General features: G+C 36.6%; 1 protein-coding gene across 9 annotated transcripts in view; it reads left to right on the forward strand.

The window, feature by feature from the left end:
- Window positions 1-15,174, forward strand: part of PROM1 (prominin 1) — a 62,937-nt gene that overhangs the window by 29,720 nt on the left and 18,043 nt on the right. For all 9 annotated transcript variants that reach the window (XR_013182149.1, XR_013182152.1, XR_013182153.1 and 6 more), the window contains 6 exons: window positions 4,903-5,023; window positions 7,716-7,779; window positions 10,097-10,186; window positions 11,508-11,725; window positions 12,143-12,217; window positions 13,395-13,458. Coding sequence is in view for 3 of the 9 variants with exons in the window: in XM_077177690.1 (XP_077033805.1) it covers window positions 4,903-5,023; window positions 7,716-7,779; window positions 10,097-10,186; window positions 11,508-11,725; window positions 12,143-12,217; window positions 13,395-13,458 (632 nt within the window). In the remaining 6 variants the exon portion in view is untranslated. The remainder of the gene's footprint in view (window positions 1-4,902; window positions 5,024-7,715; window positions 7,780-10,096; window positions 10,187-11,507; window positions 11,726-12,142; window positions 12,218-13,394; window positions 13,459-15,174) is intronic.

Raw genomic sequence — 15,174 nt, forward strand, 5'->3', positions numbered from 1 at the left:
GGAATTCACTTAAAACTGAGGTTTACTTAAAACTGTTTCTAGGTGTCTTGTACTGTACTCAGAAAGTATCCTTGTGGTGATTTTTTTGTGGAAACGTTATTACCTGCTTTTCCCCAAAGTTTCTATGCAGTTTCAGCCTAGGTGGAAGGTTTACCTGTAATTCTTCCCAAAATCATGCTTCTCAAGGACTGTGCCAGAGCTGAATATGTAATAATAATAATAACCAGATAATAATGTAATAATAACAACAACCAGAAGAATTTAGTCCTGTGTGAGTAAAATGCTTATGGATACTTGCAGACAGAGGCAAAGGAATGAAAACTTGAATGATCTCTATCAATACAGGGTTACATTGAGACGTGCAATGAAATTACTAAGGCAAGCCCTGTCATTGTTTTGGTATAATTTAAGTTCATGAAGCACGAGAGGCCTTCTCTGGGAGTAGAGCTCCCAAACCCCTGCCAGGAGACTGGAATGCTACAGACTCCTTTACCCTGAGCTGTGCTGCTTCAGAAGATGCAAGGCAAGATTGGCATCCCACAGAGTACCCTGAACCCACACCTCTGCCAGTGGAGCTTTGCTTTAAAGGCACTCCTGTGGAACCTACACATAGACAGCTGCTGGAGGGCCTGGGAAGGTTTCTAGGGGGTGGATTTCTTCAGGATTACCATCTAAGTGTGTGTTCTCTATCTTCTCCCTCTCTCTTACAGTGCCAGATATTCTGGGATTCTCTCACTGAGCCATTTTTTCCCTTTTTTTTTTTTTTTTTTCCCTGTCCTAGATATGGAAAAATGGTTTCAAATTGTTTTTTTTCATTGGCTGGGAAAGACAGGTTAAATGCACAGTGAAGAGTATTTGTAGGAGAAAGACTCTGATAGTGGAGCTTGCAATGAACTGTGTATCTAGGCAACAACTCTAGAAAACTCTAGTAATGTGGGGATGGGTTTTATGTGTGTCAGGATGCAAGTTCACACTGACATACATGTGCTGTTAATGCAGGATTTTAGAATGTCTCAGCCAGTAGATTTTACTAATGAGGAACATTTCTTCTCACTTTTCCACTGATGTAGTGCTCTGTAATTGGAATGAGATTTTACACTCTGCTTATTGGAGTGGTGTGTACAGGAAGTGTAAGTTTGGGGGTTTTTCTTTCAGTTTAAAAAAAGGATTCAACTAGATCTGCTTTCTGCAGGTGGTGCTTAAGTGAGAAGTATGCTTTCCTCAAGGAGGGGTATAAGAAAGAAGTTGGAAAATCTGTGATTATATATGCAGTTGTTTATCTTAATAGGCCTTTAGGGTGTCATTTTCAGTACATACACTTCCTGTTTGAAATATTTCTTTATAGAGTGAGTCAAAAATACATGCAGTGTTTTGGTAGTTCACTGCCTTTATACATGAGAGTATCCCTACAAAGTAGGATTCTATTGCTAAAGAGCAGAGGATGTAGGAATAATCTGTCAAATACATAGCTAAGTAGATTTGATATTCCAGACTTAAGTAAACAATTATATTATTTTCTTCAAATGTTAACTGAAAGTTTAGGGACAGAGACCTGCTATTATATCTTACTCACTAGTCATCTGCAAGCTTAGGCAAGCATGTTTTCTCTGGGAAAGAAATACAATTTCATTAATTCTTGTACATTATAAAGGCAAGGGAAGAACATTTGATTTTTAAGAATGCATATATTGCAATACCAAATATGCTGGTGATAGAAAATGGTTTGGTTATTGCATAGGAAAACACATAGTCAGTTTTCCGTGCCTCCAAGAGAGGCAACAAGAGAGCTTGTGTTATAACCTCTTTTTTTTTGAAGTAATGGATGTTCAGGAAAGTCAAGTCTGGAGGAAGGAAAAGGTATTTGGCATCTTGGCAAGTACCTCATCAGGCTTCACGTTTGTCCTCTTGGCTTTGTAGGATTGGTAATACACATTGTTCAGAACCTGGAAATCAATAGTATGTGAAAGAATTGGTGGAAAAGTTGATACAGAAATCTCTATTAGATAATTTTTAAAAATTATTTATCTGGTAGCGGGGAAGGGGCTATTCTTCTAATATGTAAATGAGCTCAAGGTTTCTATTTTGTGCTTGGGTTCCCCCCTGCAACTGGTTTAGTAACATTTATATGCATCTGTGAAACCTGGCAAGAAACCTGAGTGTGGAATATTGGACTCCTGAAGAATTGTTAAAAGAATTTTATTAACCTGTCACAGAAGTGGCATGTCCTTTTTATTCCTGCTTTATGTCTTTCTCCTCATAGCTGCTTATTGAATGTTGACTGAAGGCTCAGTTACATAATAAATAGATTTTTCCTCTCATGTTGTGTGTTTGTTTAGTTACAGTCAGAGTATAGTCAGAGTACCTTGGCTGCTTGAAGTATCTCCATTATCTTGTTTCTTCCCACTCTTTCTATTTAGGAAGCTGAAGAGAAAGATGTTGTGCTGAGATCTTACAAAGTACTGTTTTGTTAGCTCCAATTGACCTTTCTGATCTCTGAGCATAGAATCCAAAGGATAAAAATGCTGTCTGTCTAAAGAATGAGGATGTGGTCATAAACTCTGAGCCTCAGAGCAATATACATGTTTGCTTTTCCTGATAGCTTGAGATTGTTTGTCTTCTCATTAACAAAGAAAAGCGAAAAACATTTTGATAGCAATTGCCATCACAGTAGAGTGAAAAGAAATAATATATTGCCTGTATTCAAAATTAAACAGTTTACTATGCTTGTCATAGAATTATAGAATGGTTTCAATTGAAAGTTACTCAGTTCTTTGGTATTTAGGCATCCTGAGTTCTCAGTCCTTGTGAATGACGATAATAGTGTCTGCTTGAGTGTTGATCATAGTGGCAATGAAACTATGCCATTTGCTGTAGGTTAAGGAGGAGGATAAATGTGTGTGTCCCTTTGTTCCTTAGTGACTTCTGCAAGGTTAATTAACAGCCAGGTTTGAAGACATAACTGTGAAATTTTGGGTAGAGAAGCAACCACTTTATGTCAGTCTCTGTCATTCTGTAATGAATATTTTTGGATATTGAAAGAAATGTAAACATAGGAATCCTAATAGATCTGACCTGTAGCATATAGTCCTTCCCTTTCTCCCTGTGAGCTGCTTTGAAATTGAAATTAGAATTTTCCTTCAGAAAGTATTTTTCAGAGCAAGAGCAACAGAGTTGAAGACATGGAAAACCTTATTGGCCTGACTGACTTGAAGCCTCCCTAAGGCTTCAAGTGGCACTCCACAGTGCCTTCTAGTTAATATTTTTGAGCTGAATCGTTGACCACAGAGCTGTTCCAATTAAGTAGATATCCCAATCAAACACTGTCTTTATGTGCAGTTCTGTTAAGCAAATAAAATACTTGGTTAGTTGAAAACAGTAGAAGTTCTTGCACATATGACCAGTTTTATGAGGAGAACAAACCTTAACATTGTTTGGAAAAGCTAAAGTAGGAAAAGCAAAATAAAGATGAAGGTTTGGTATTGATTCACTGAAGAAGGAGATGAGCATCATAAATCAGGGTGTTTGCTCCTGTCTTGCCAGGATACACAGGTCATGTTATTTTAGGTACCTGTTAGCTCTCCATCATTTCATTTATGTGGCTGTATTATGGCTGCCTTTGAATGCATATTCCCTGGAGCAAGAGTTAGACTTAGCATGTATCTTTTTCCCTGTAGAGAGCCTGGATTAGTTTCTGTAAGTCTGATTTAAAAATACTAGTGTCTGTCTTCTGGACACCCCAGCTTAGGATGTTTGACAGTTGAGCAGGAGTACAGTACCATTTGTGTTAGGAATTCCCCTCCCATGTGTTGGGGTGTCCATAATGGCCTTTCAGGATACTGCCTCTCTGTTGAATTGCAATATAAAGTAAGAGACTTACCGAATGTGCCAACCAGGAATTGCCTGTAGCACACCTGACTGCAGCCTCAAGGCAGTATTGATATATTCCTCTTTGGGGATATATCCTGCCTGTGGTGAGTGCATCTCAGCTTTCTGCTGGTTCAATCTCAGAGTTAGTGCTTAGCCCATCAGATGGGTTTGTAGGCAGCCTGGTTTTGGAGCTATTACCACTCTGGTGGTTACTCTTGACTTTTCTGGTACTTGTCTGCAAGGCTAGCTGTGAATATGAGATGTCTAAAAGTCATCCTTCTCTTTAAGTCTGTTTTACACCTAAGCTAAACAAAAAACTAAGGTTCATGTATGATAAGAGATCCTTAAAGTCTCTCATGGAACCTTTAATTGCCTTTTAACTTACTGTTTGTGCAGATGTGCCATGCCATAATGAGAACTTTACAATGAAGAGTGATCAAATAGAAAATAGTCATCAGCAGTGCTGACAAGAAGTCTAACTCACTTTCCACCTTTTGTTTTAGTATCAGGAAATGCATATTATTTTAGCATTAATATGGACTATTTGTGTGCTTTTGAATGATCCATGCAATTATGTAAATACATTGTGTTATTATGAATAAACCTTGCTGAAGTTATCAAATGAAAAATACTGCTTTTCACAGTTAACTGGCAAACATTTGTTTATAGCTGTGTCAAGGTTCATGCTACTTGTAAAAGACCCTAATGTTTCTAAGCCTCATACAACTTACTTAGGCTATATACACATTTTCTGACAGTACCCATGCAAATGCAGTAGTAGTTGTACATTAATAACTTCAGAAGAGTTTGGGGTAACATTGCTTTTCCTTTCTTTTTTTTGAATTAGTACTATAATATTGGCCCTTTTGGCTCAGTCTTACAGTCTGCTTCCTGGTGTATGTGAGAACCTGTAGTAATTTATGGAGACCTTTCTTTTGATAATACTGACTTTTTTTGGCTATAATTTTTTGATTCTGTCTTATGTTAGAATATGCACTTACACTAACAAATATCTGTTATCTATATTTTTTGTAGTGTTGGAGTGCTCTGTGCATATGCTGCCAACCAGCATTTAACTAACCAAGTCCGAGGAGCAAAGAAACTGGTTAACAGTAATTTTAAAGATCTGAAAATTTTCCTTAACGACACTCCAGCGGTAAAGAACTTTTTCTTTATGGGGAATGATGGTGGGAGGGAAGAGGTGTAAATAAGAAATACTGCAGAAAATCATTCATTCTTTCTTTCTGTATATCTGCAGTATTTTCTATATTTTTTTGTATATCCACTCACTAAGTAGAATAAATGGTGCAAGGTAAGATGTTTTCACATAGCAGTAAGGGCTTAGGAGTTACCCTGATGGATCAGCATTGCTTGAACAACTTCTGAGCTGCACTTTGGGAGTTAGCTGCTGTGATGCTTGTAGGCCCTTTTCCTCCTACTGAACTCGTGTAGATCACATGCAGAAGATAAATAATTTGGAAAAAAAGATTTTAAAAGGAAAGCATTAAAAAAAAAAAAAAGTATGACATGAAACTTGGATTCCTTGTTGCTCTTTCTTGTTTCCTTGTATTTTGGGCATAGTTCTATGGGCTTTGGGACAGAGCCACAATAACTTCTTTTCCAGGAATATTTTGGACTGTTTTTTCTGTAAACTAAAGTCACACTGTACCATACTTAAGAGGAAAGATTATTTTCTTTCAAATTTTCTTTAGAGTTCCATAAGCAGTCCTCTTGCATATCTTGTTTTGTTTTGGAAAAAAAAGAAAAAGCTAGTTAGGAAGACTTGTAGACAATGTGCAATTTCAGTTGTTAGTGAATTTATAGGGAGCAAAAAAAGTCTGACATTTATATTACCTTGGCTTTCATTAATTTTAATTATTTGAATTCAATTTTATTAATCTGTTTTACTTCCATGTGACTGATAAATTAGAAATAGGTGGAATTCATGCAGTTATGTGGAATCCACAAGTGTGGTAGCATCCCAGTCACAGTAATTCTGGGGTGCTTTTCTGCTCGCCAGGGCTGTGTGAGAACAGGAGAGGCCTTGGGAGGGGCCTCAAATGTTTTCCTATCTGGAGTTGTTCCCCAGACTTTTCTGTGTGTGGTGTTGTGACAGATGGGTGCAGAGGTATATGGGAAGAAGTGGAGGTCATGCCAATAATCCCTCTTGAAACAGAGTGCTTTTGGTCAGTCTGGAGCTGATGCTGGGCACAGAAGGATCAATACAGTCACATCAGAAACCACCAGAGTCCCCTTGACAGTGTTCTGGCAATCAGGAACTTCAGAGGAGAAAATCTGTTAGGTAGAAGTAACTACTTGAGTAGAGGGAAAAAATACACACTAGCTAAAATGTTAATAAAAACACTTTATAATTAAATTTAAAAGTGTCAGGACTTGAATACTTCTGCCAGAGGTTAGTCAAAATCTCGGTAGTTTTTTAGTTTCAGTGTGGTATTATTACCTTTTCATTTTTAAACTTGGTGTTAATGCAGTCATCAGCTGTATCTCATGAGTCATTTTGGCAGATGAGGTGCATGAGTATCATGTATACACACACATTTGTAAGAACTTCTTGAGGAAAGGAGAAGAGCTACAGTTTGTTGAAAAAAGTTCTAGTATCCAACTAATTGTCTGTAAAGCTCAGAAATTTGAACTGATGTCCTTGACTCATCAGTATGAGGTGTGTACAGGATATAAGAGGATTTGTAAAAGAAGTCCTGTGTTAAGAGTTCATGTCACAGGAGATTTGCAGACTGTGAGTATTGAGCAATAACACTATTAGTCATACAGAATCACCTTTTGTCTGGGACATTGCTGGAGACAATGCAAAACCTTTGAAACCTGTATCCCTGCTAAATTTTAGTCCTTTGGTTAACCTAGGTAGACCAAAATAATAAATAAGCAAAAATATGCCTACAGGCCTTCTCAGTAAGAAACTCAATTTTTTTTTCTCCTGTGTTAGAAGAGGGAGATCCACTCCATACTTTGTCATTTAATTAGACTCACTAATCAATAGGTTGTTTCAAGGGTGGATTTTTTCCTTTTTTCATTTCACAGAAGGTTTGAGACTGCAAGCCAGATATACTTTTGTACACATTTGAATCATGCTTAAAATTGGAAATCCATTTCTCAAGTGTTTTAACCATTACACCATTTTAGCTTGATTGGGGTAGAATTCATTATTTTAAGCATGCAGATATCAATAATTTCTTTTCAAAGTTAGTGTAATTTTTCCACTTGGGATGGTTCTTTATTAGCCTTTTCTCCAAACCCAGGATTTGGTGGTAACTGAGTTGCTGGTCTACATTGTTATGGTGTTTTGGTAGAGCTCAAGTTGAGACTGGGCCAAATCCACCTGGGGGTAAGGAAAACTGCTTGTGTTAAGATAGAGCAGCTGACTCCTTTCCACAAGAGAAGCTCTGAGGGGCTGCCCAAATACAAATCTGTTGGCTTGGTGCATTGTTTCAAAATTGCCACCACATCAATGCCATGCCTTTCCATGAAGGAGGAACTCGTGCCAGAGAAAATCAAGTAACAGAGTTGAAGACATGGAAAACCTTATTGGCCTGACTGACTTGAAGCCTCCCTAAGGCCACAGTGCCTGCTAGTTAATATTTTTGAGCTGAATCATTGACCACAGGGGTGTTCCAATTAAGCAGATATCCCAATCAAACACTGTCTTTTTGTGCTGTTCTGTTAAGCAAATAAAATACTTGGTTAGTTGAAAACAGTAGAAGGCCAGTGATTTGCACACATATTTTGATTGTTTCAGAATGATTATTTGACACATTCAAAAGAGTTATTTTTTTCAGTTCTTTTAATAGTTTTTTAAATCGTTTTCTTCTCAGCAAATTGACTACTTGGTGAACCAGTACAACACAACTAAGGATAAAGCATTGTCTGACCTAAATAGTAAGTAATTTTATTTAAAGGGGATTAGCAATATATATTTAAAAGCTTCAATAAGATAATGTAATTAGCTCATAGTGCAAAGTGAAATTTCATTTATCAGAATATGGTTTTCAAATAGAAGTTCTGTTCTCAGTGGTAAATGAGACTAAAATCCTTTTTACAGAATGTTTCACAAAATGTTTCAGAGCTGTATAATGCATAGTATTTCCCAAAATAAAAGTACTTTATTAAATTATTATCTAGTAAGTCAGGCTAATATTTTATTTTCCTTTTCAGTTTGTAATATTTTGGAATATTTGTCCTCATGTCTTAAAATTTGAGCCAAATATCAAGGAACAGAGCGACTAGCAGTTGTGATACTTCCAGGGAGACAGATCTCTGTTTAGTTTTCTTGTTCTACCTTTGTCCTCTCTTCAGCTAGGAGTTGAGTTATAAGCTTATCTTCTTTCTAAAGCTGCTTAATGTATTTGCCATTTCAGAACAAGCAGTTGAAGAGCAGGAGATAAAATTTGAATTAGAACTGCTGCACTTTCCCCTTCAGCACAGTTACAATATGAGGCATCATATTTCAAGCTCTCAGTAAACAAAAACAACCAGAAAACTGACTGTTTTTTTTTTTGTAATTTAAGATTCACTGTCCAAAATTCCTAATAGAAAGAGCTGACCATAATCAGTACACACAATGATTCAAGGTGCATTGTGTGCCAGGTGTTTATAAATGCATACAGGTTTCATTGTTGGATCAAGGGATTATTGCTGGGAGCAAACTGTGCAGCTGTGGCATTGTGCCACTTATAATAAATTGATTCTCATGTCCAGAATCTCTGCTTTTGTGTAGGTTTAAAATGTATATTAAAAGTAGTTTTCAATTCAGCCAACTTGGCATACCCTGAGGTTAATGTGTCTTGTCTATGTGAGGCTTTATTGCACATTGAATATGCCTGTGAAAGTAGTAGTAGCAGTAGGTAAGTAGTCTTCCTACTTAATTCTCAGCAGGAGCACTCTGGTCTAAAAAATAGATGTAATCTTTAAGTCTATGATAATAATAACAACAGTTATAATAAAAAATTGATGTTTGTATTTCAAGTATTAGCTTGAGGCTTCCCAGCCACTCCAAACTGAAATTTCAAATTAAATGTTTATTTGTTCTCAAGGCAAATTTATAATGTTAGTTAACAGATCCTAATGGGTCTGTGATGAGAAAATCATAAAATAAAGATAGCTTTTATTTTCTTGAAATATCAGAATTAAGTGTGTGACACCTGGGTACAGAAGGGTTTTTTCCTAAGGGAATCAACAGTATTAGGAATCTCTAGAGAACTGTGGCTGAGTTCAGTTTGCCTACCTTAAGGAAATGTGGAAAAGTGTTTAATACTTGGTAGAAGTTCTCAACTCAAGCCAAACATGATGGTGCTGACAGTAAGGGATGCTTCTGTAGCAGGCAGTATTCCCAACTCATCAAAAGGAAAACAACTGAAAAATCACTTTACTGTGATCTGATAATGGAGAGGACCTAGTGATTACCTAAAGGATGTGTCACATCAGAATGTTTCACCCAGCTCTGCTCAGTGTTCCTCTGCTGCTTTGCTGAACCAAGGTTCATTTGTTTGTGGGCAGGGAGACTGGAGGGTTTGGAGGTGGGGGGAGCTGGGGCTGTGGTGTCCGTGCTGGATGTTCTGCATGAGGGTACAGGGGCTTAATGAGCTTAAGGGATTTCAGCAGGGCTGGCTTGGGGGTGACCTTGGTGTTGCTGGACACGTGAGGAACAGGAGAAAGGAAAAGAATCCACTTCTTAGTTTCTCTTGCAATATGAAAACATAGTGTGTAGTGAAAGACTATGCCACAAAATTGCTGTTCAGATGCTGGACCACTTGAAGATAAATTGTGGAAAAAATCCTGTTCCCAAAAAAGTAGTAAATGCAATGAAATACATATTGTGGAGTTTGTTGAAACTCTTGTTTGTCTTTACCCATGTGTCAAGTGTTAATGAATATTTTCCACCATATTTTGATTTACTTCTTTAATTTATAAACCTATAGCTAGCTAAAGCAGAACTGTATCTCTGCATTACCTTCTGTCACTTAAGTTCTGACTGTCAGGCCTTAAAAAGAATTCAATAATTTATGTATATTTATTCATATGTATATGTATGTATGAATGAAATGGTACACACACACATATATATAAGCATGCATATATGTATATACATAATACATGTGTTTGTTAAGTAAAGAGTCTGATAGCAGCTAGTTTAAGAGACAGTTTAAATTGAGCTAGTGTATCATGTGTTGGTTATTTTTATCTCTCCATACTACAGATGTTGGACCTGTGCTTGGAATCAGAGTTCAAGAACAGCTGGGAAAAGAAGTGCGTCCTGCACTTGATGCAGCTCTGACAATGGCAGGAGGTAAAGATGTACATGTTGTTGTATAATATTCTGTTGCCATGGTAAAACAGGCACAGCATGGGATAGCTTTGTGCAATACCATGACTCAACTTACCATTTTTCTACGTGCCTGGATATTTATTTTAAACAGAGGATTTCACACATCTTAAGATAGATAAATATATTTAAAACCTAAATCAAAATGTATGTGCTATTGTTGACTTAGTTTTGGGAGTCAATGAATAGGGGTGAAATCTGAATTTCCTGCTGCAAGTTGCTGTCTCTTTCTGTTGAATATCAGGGAAACTAGGAAAACTGTCCTTTCAGAGTTGCATAATTATTATAGCTGTAAGTATTTGCAGATTAGGGATTTTTAGCCTGTACACTGCCAAGATTATTATGAGAGTGTTAGCCAACATTTCTTCATTATATCTTTGAGTTTGGTGTTGCTCATTCTTAGTTCTCTCCCTTTTTAGAGAAAATATTCCTTTATTATTTTTCCATTTAAGGCTTCTTTTTTCATGAATCAGATGCAGCTTACAGAGCAAAGGGCAGGCATCCATGAGCTTGAGTCACTTTGGTTTTGGTTTTTTTTAACCCATGAATTCTTTCTCATTCACTTGTCATCATTCTCCTTTTTTTGCTTTATTTCTCTTATTTTTCTTGAAGTCAAAGTGGAAAGGGCTATCAAAGGTAAAAACCACAATAAACCCTTGCGTGGTGTGAAGTGCACTTTGTTTTTGTAACTTTGTGTATTCTTAGTTGTGTCTGTGTGGTTCTTTGTTTACTGAACACCTGCTCAGTGTTTGGGGTTCTTTTCATTTTCTTTTGTTTGGTGTGATTGGGATGGAATCTAAAGCCAGGCAGTGTGGAACACTCACCAGTGCTTGGCTGATGGAACATGATCTCCTTACCTTTCATCTTGCAGCCATATGATTTGTGAGTTGGATTAGAAGGAAAATACTGAGAATACAATTTGATTGATATGGGCTTTTAGTTTCTAATGACCAAGTGTTAAAGTTCTTTACTGATACCACTGAGGAAGGAGAGGTAGGGAAACAGTAGGAAAGTGGGAAGTGGATGAAATACCAATAAAAGTAACCTGAGCACATTACTTTCTCTGTAGACAAGCATAAGTGGTTTATTTTTATATGCAATAAGTACATATTCTGTGCTAGAATTTTCTGTGCTAGGATTTTTCTGGGAAGGAGGCAGTAATTTAATCAGTATTTTTAAGATGATGATATCATTTATGCATGTACACTTTCTCTTCATGTCTGTACCTATAGGCTGCTTACTAACAAGTTTTTGTTTTTTTTTTTTTAAATTCACATCTTTGCAGCCATCAGAGAAACAAAGGAAGCACTAGAAAATGTGAGTGTGTCTGTAGAGGTTTTGCAGGAGGGAACAGAGAGACTTCATGCAAACCTGACAGATGTTAAAATGCACCTGAGCAACACCCTCAATGACTCTGCATGCAATGCAGCTCAGGCTGCCTCAACTTGCAACATCATCAGGAATTCATTAGCTCAGCTGAACATCAATGCCAATTTTAGTGGGGTAAGATCTTTTAATAATATTTTTCAGACTCTCAAAGTGAGAATAAGCCCAGTAGTACGTCTGACATTGAATAAGCCCAGTAGTATGTCTGCCATTCAGTGGCTTGGTGTGTGCTGTCACTTGTGATAAGTGACCTTCCCTTTTTCTGTGTTTCTAGGTAATTCCAGTCACTCTTTTCATCTTCTGTGTAGAAAAGGATAAAATGTGTGTCAAGCAGCTATGTTAAAGTGTGCTCTGGGCAGTGAAATAATCTGCCCTCCCAAAAATGCTTTGCTACAGCAGAAGTTTCACAAGTGTTTAGGAAGATTCTCCTGAAGATCACTTTAGTTTCTTTACCCTCTCTCCTAACTTTGAAGTATTTACTGAATTAGCAAAACTGCTACTTCAATATGACTCAGACATGTCTTTCCTTCCCAGTTGCCAGGTGTGAGCTTGCAACTTGCAAAGATCAATGATGTCCTTAAAATAGACCTTTCTAGTCTGGTTCAAAAGGTATGTTTCTTGACAGATTTTTAAACTCTTAATGAATAAACTGGGATATGTGTATCACTTGACTCCCCTTGGTGTCTCAAGCAGAATTCTTTTGTTGCCACCTCAACCTGCTTCATGGTTGAATATCTCTCATTGTTTGGCCAGGATTTAATGCTTGAAAGTTTGAATGCAGTCCTTTTTATCTCCAGGATAACACAAATCTAAAATGTTACTCAAGTTGTCTGCTTGAAAGAACAGTCCTTAAAAAATGAAAAGACAGAAACATGGATCCTGTAGAATGCTCTCTACTTTTTGGTTCAGACTAAAGAAATAAAAAAATCCATTGTTTTATTGTATTCCAGCTATCTTGAAATATTTATTTCAAATTCTTATGTGCATATTTAACATCTGGTGCAATGGACCAAGTATAATGGCTATTAGTAATTTTGCAAGACTTTACACAAAAAACCTATGCTTTTCACCTAGGGAAAGAATGGCTTAGTTTGAGAGGTTTAAAAATCTAGGAATCTGGAAACATGTGCTAGGACTAGAAGGCACTTTGTGAAACCAAAGGCTGTGTGTAGGGGTTGAGACCCCTTCCTGCTTCTGCATGGTCAGGCTTACCAGGGAGTAAGGCTTCAAGTATCCACTGCAGTGGTTTCTCCTTTCTGCCCAATTGAGCTGCTGAGCTTGGTCCCCAAAGTGTGGACCCTTCTCTCCCCTTCTCACTAAGAAGGCATTGCCATGTCTTTAGAGGCAATCCATGTCTTTAGGATTTCATTGTTTGCAATATGGATTTCGTGTTTGGAAGGCACAGATTGGAAACAAGAGGTGTCAGGCTGGTGCAGACTAACTCCTTTCACTTTGTGAATCTTCATATGTTTGTGTTTGTGGCTTTTAGATGAGCTATAAGATCTGACAGACAGAAAAGTTTGAGATCTGTGACTGATTCATGTGTATTTAAATACAGATTTTTTTCCCCCTAAGGAATATTCTGGAGACCACACTATATCCGAAATATATTTAGCATTTTGCTTTTACCTTTTCAACTATGCAGTGATAAAACCGTATTTTTCCTAGTATTACCATATACATTTTAGTGTGTGTATACTTTTGATCCTTAAATAAAAGGAAAAAAAACCTGCAAAAAATTTGACAAGGAGAAACATGGCATAATTTTTTCACCTGTTTTTCTTAGGGTTATGCAGCATTTAATGATACTCCAGACTTGGTAGTGAATCAAACCAGGAACATTTTATCAGGTGAGGCCAAACTATCTTTTCACTTTGTTTAATGCTTTTGTTTTCTTTTATTGGTAATAGATTTTTTTTGCTAAATATCATTAAAAATGAAAATGTGAAATTTAACAATTTTTTAAAATTTGGTGCCAGAAGAAAAAAACATAGAAAGCAACTGTGTTATGATGAGGACTCTAAATTAAATCTAAAAATAGATTTTAGTGGTATTTTATTGAGGAGTTTTATCTGTTAGGCTTTTTACTGATCAAGTAATGAGAAATCTTGTGATCCTCACTTCACACTGATGCTTTATTTGGTTGAAAAACTAATTTTCCTTGACCAATGTGTTTGTGACATATTTAGGAGTGTGATGTTAGGAAAGCTGACCCCCTCCTGCTGCTGAATTAAAATGTGGTAGATGGTGAAGTGAAAGTCAAATACGCCTTTAGGATAGCTGAAATAGTGTCTCAGTTGTTTTGTTACTTAGGCTTTACACTTTTGCTCTTTTCCTGTACCTGTATGGCAGTATAGCAAATGTATACTAATCTGTTCTAATTTTTATTCTTGCATTGTGGACCTGTTCTGCATTATATATAAACAGCTGTTCCTTGTAAGTTTTTCTGGTTTGTTTTGTTTTCTTCCCCTCCAGGCCAAAATGTAGCACAGTATACATTTTAGCATAGTGTACTGTGTGAACTTGTTTTGAAATGAGCCAGTTTTCTAAAACTGATATTATATTTTTTCGTTAGGAAATCTAGGGCAGACTTACTCATTTTCCATATCTGGGATGTGTAAACACAGACAAAACATCATAATTTATCTATTTATAAATTGTTGGGGCTTTGTTTGTATAAAAACTGAATTTGAGTTACAAAAGCAAATAAATAGGTTTACTAGGAAAAAATTGAATTTATCTGTAAACTTCACAAAAAACTGTGATTTATTACATGATTGAATTTGAGGAGTAATCATCAAAACAGACAGAGGCTTGTCCAGTTGTGTTTTGAGAAGGAAGGAAGTATTGCCTACCACAAAATTACAACCTGTAGTTACACATCCTGCTTTTTCAAGTACATTTCCAGTTGAAGGAAGGGAAGAGCATAGAGAAACTGCATTTTACACAGAGACAATATATATAATAAGTGAATTAATCATGTCTTTGTATATCTAAATAGTGTCTATCTAAACTGTAAGTAGAGGGTAGCATCTTAGGTCATAATCTGAGGGGAAAATGGCTTAATGGATTGTTACCTCAGGAGTGTTGCTAACTAATTGGAATGAGTTCATTTGAGTAATCTCTTTTAATAAGATTGAAAATAACTAGTATAGATTCTCAATATAGGCAGTCCAATTTCTGTCACAGTGTTGTATTCCCAAGACATGGAGTTTAAATAGATTCTGTTCTTCTCCTTTGTAAACTTGGTGGCTAATTGTCTTGCTCAGTGTTGACATTTGCAATATTGCATGAAAAGCAAGATTTAGGTTGGCTAGATAAAAAGTGACACATTCATTATAATGAGAGGAAGGAGGAAGATCTCTGGCTCAATGTCTGCATCTTGAACCATTAAACTGAATGCTAAAGCAAAGTGTGCATTTTGAAATGCCATTGTGCTATTTCAAAGCTTGATGCTTCTGTTGCCTGCTTGTGTTTTCCTCACACTTGTCTTCATGGCTTGCTTGTTTCATGTGGCAAATGGCTTAATAACATTTTATAATGCATAAATGGAATGTGAATTTCCT

This window comes from Agelaius phoeniceus, chromosome 4 (genome assembly GCF_051311805.1).
Source record: "Agelaius phoeniceus isolate bAgePho1 chromosome 4, bAgePho1.hap1, whole genome shotgun sequence".
Taxonomy (NCBI): domain Eukaryota; kingdom Metazoa; phylum Chordata; class Aves; order Passeriformes; family Icteridae; genus Agelaius; species Agelaius phoeniceus.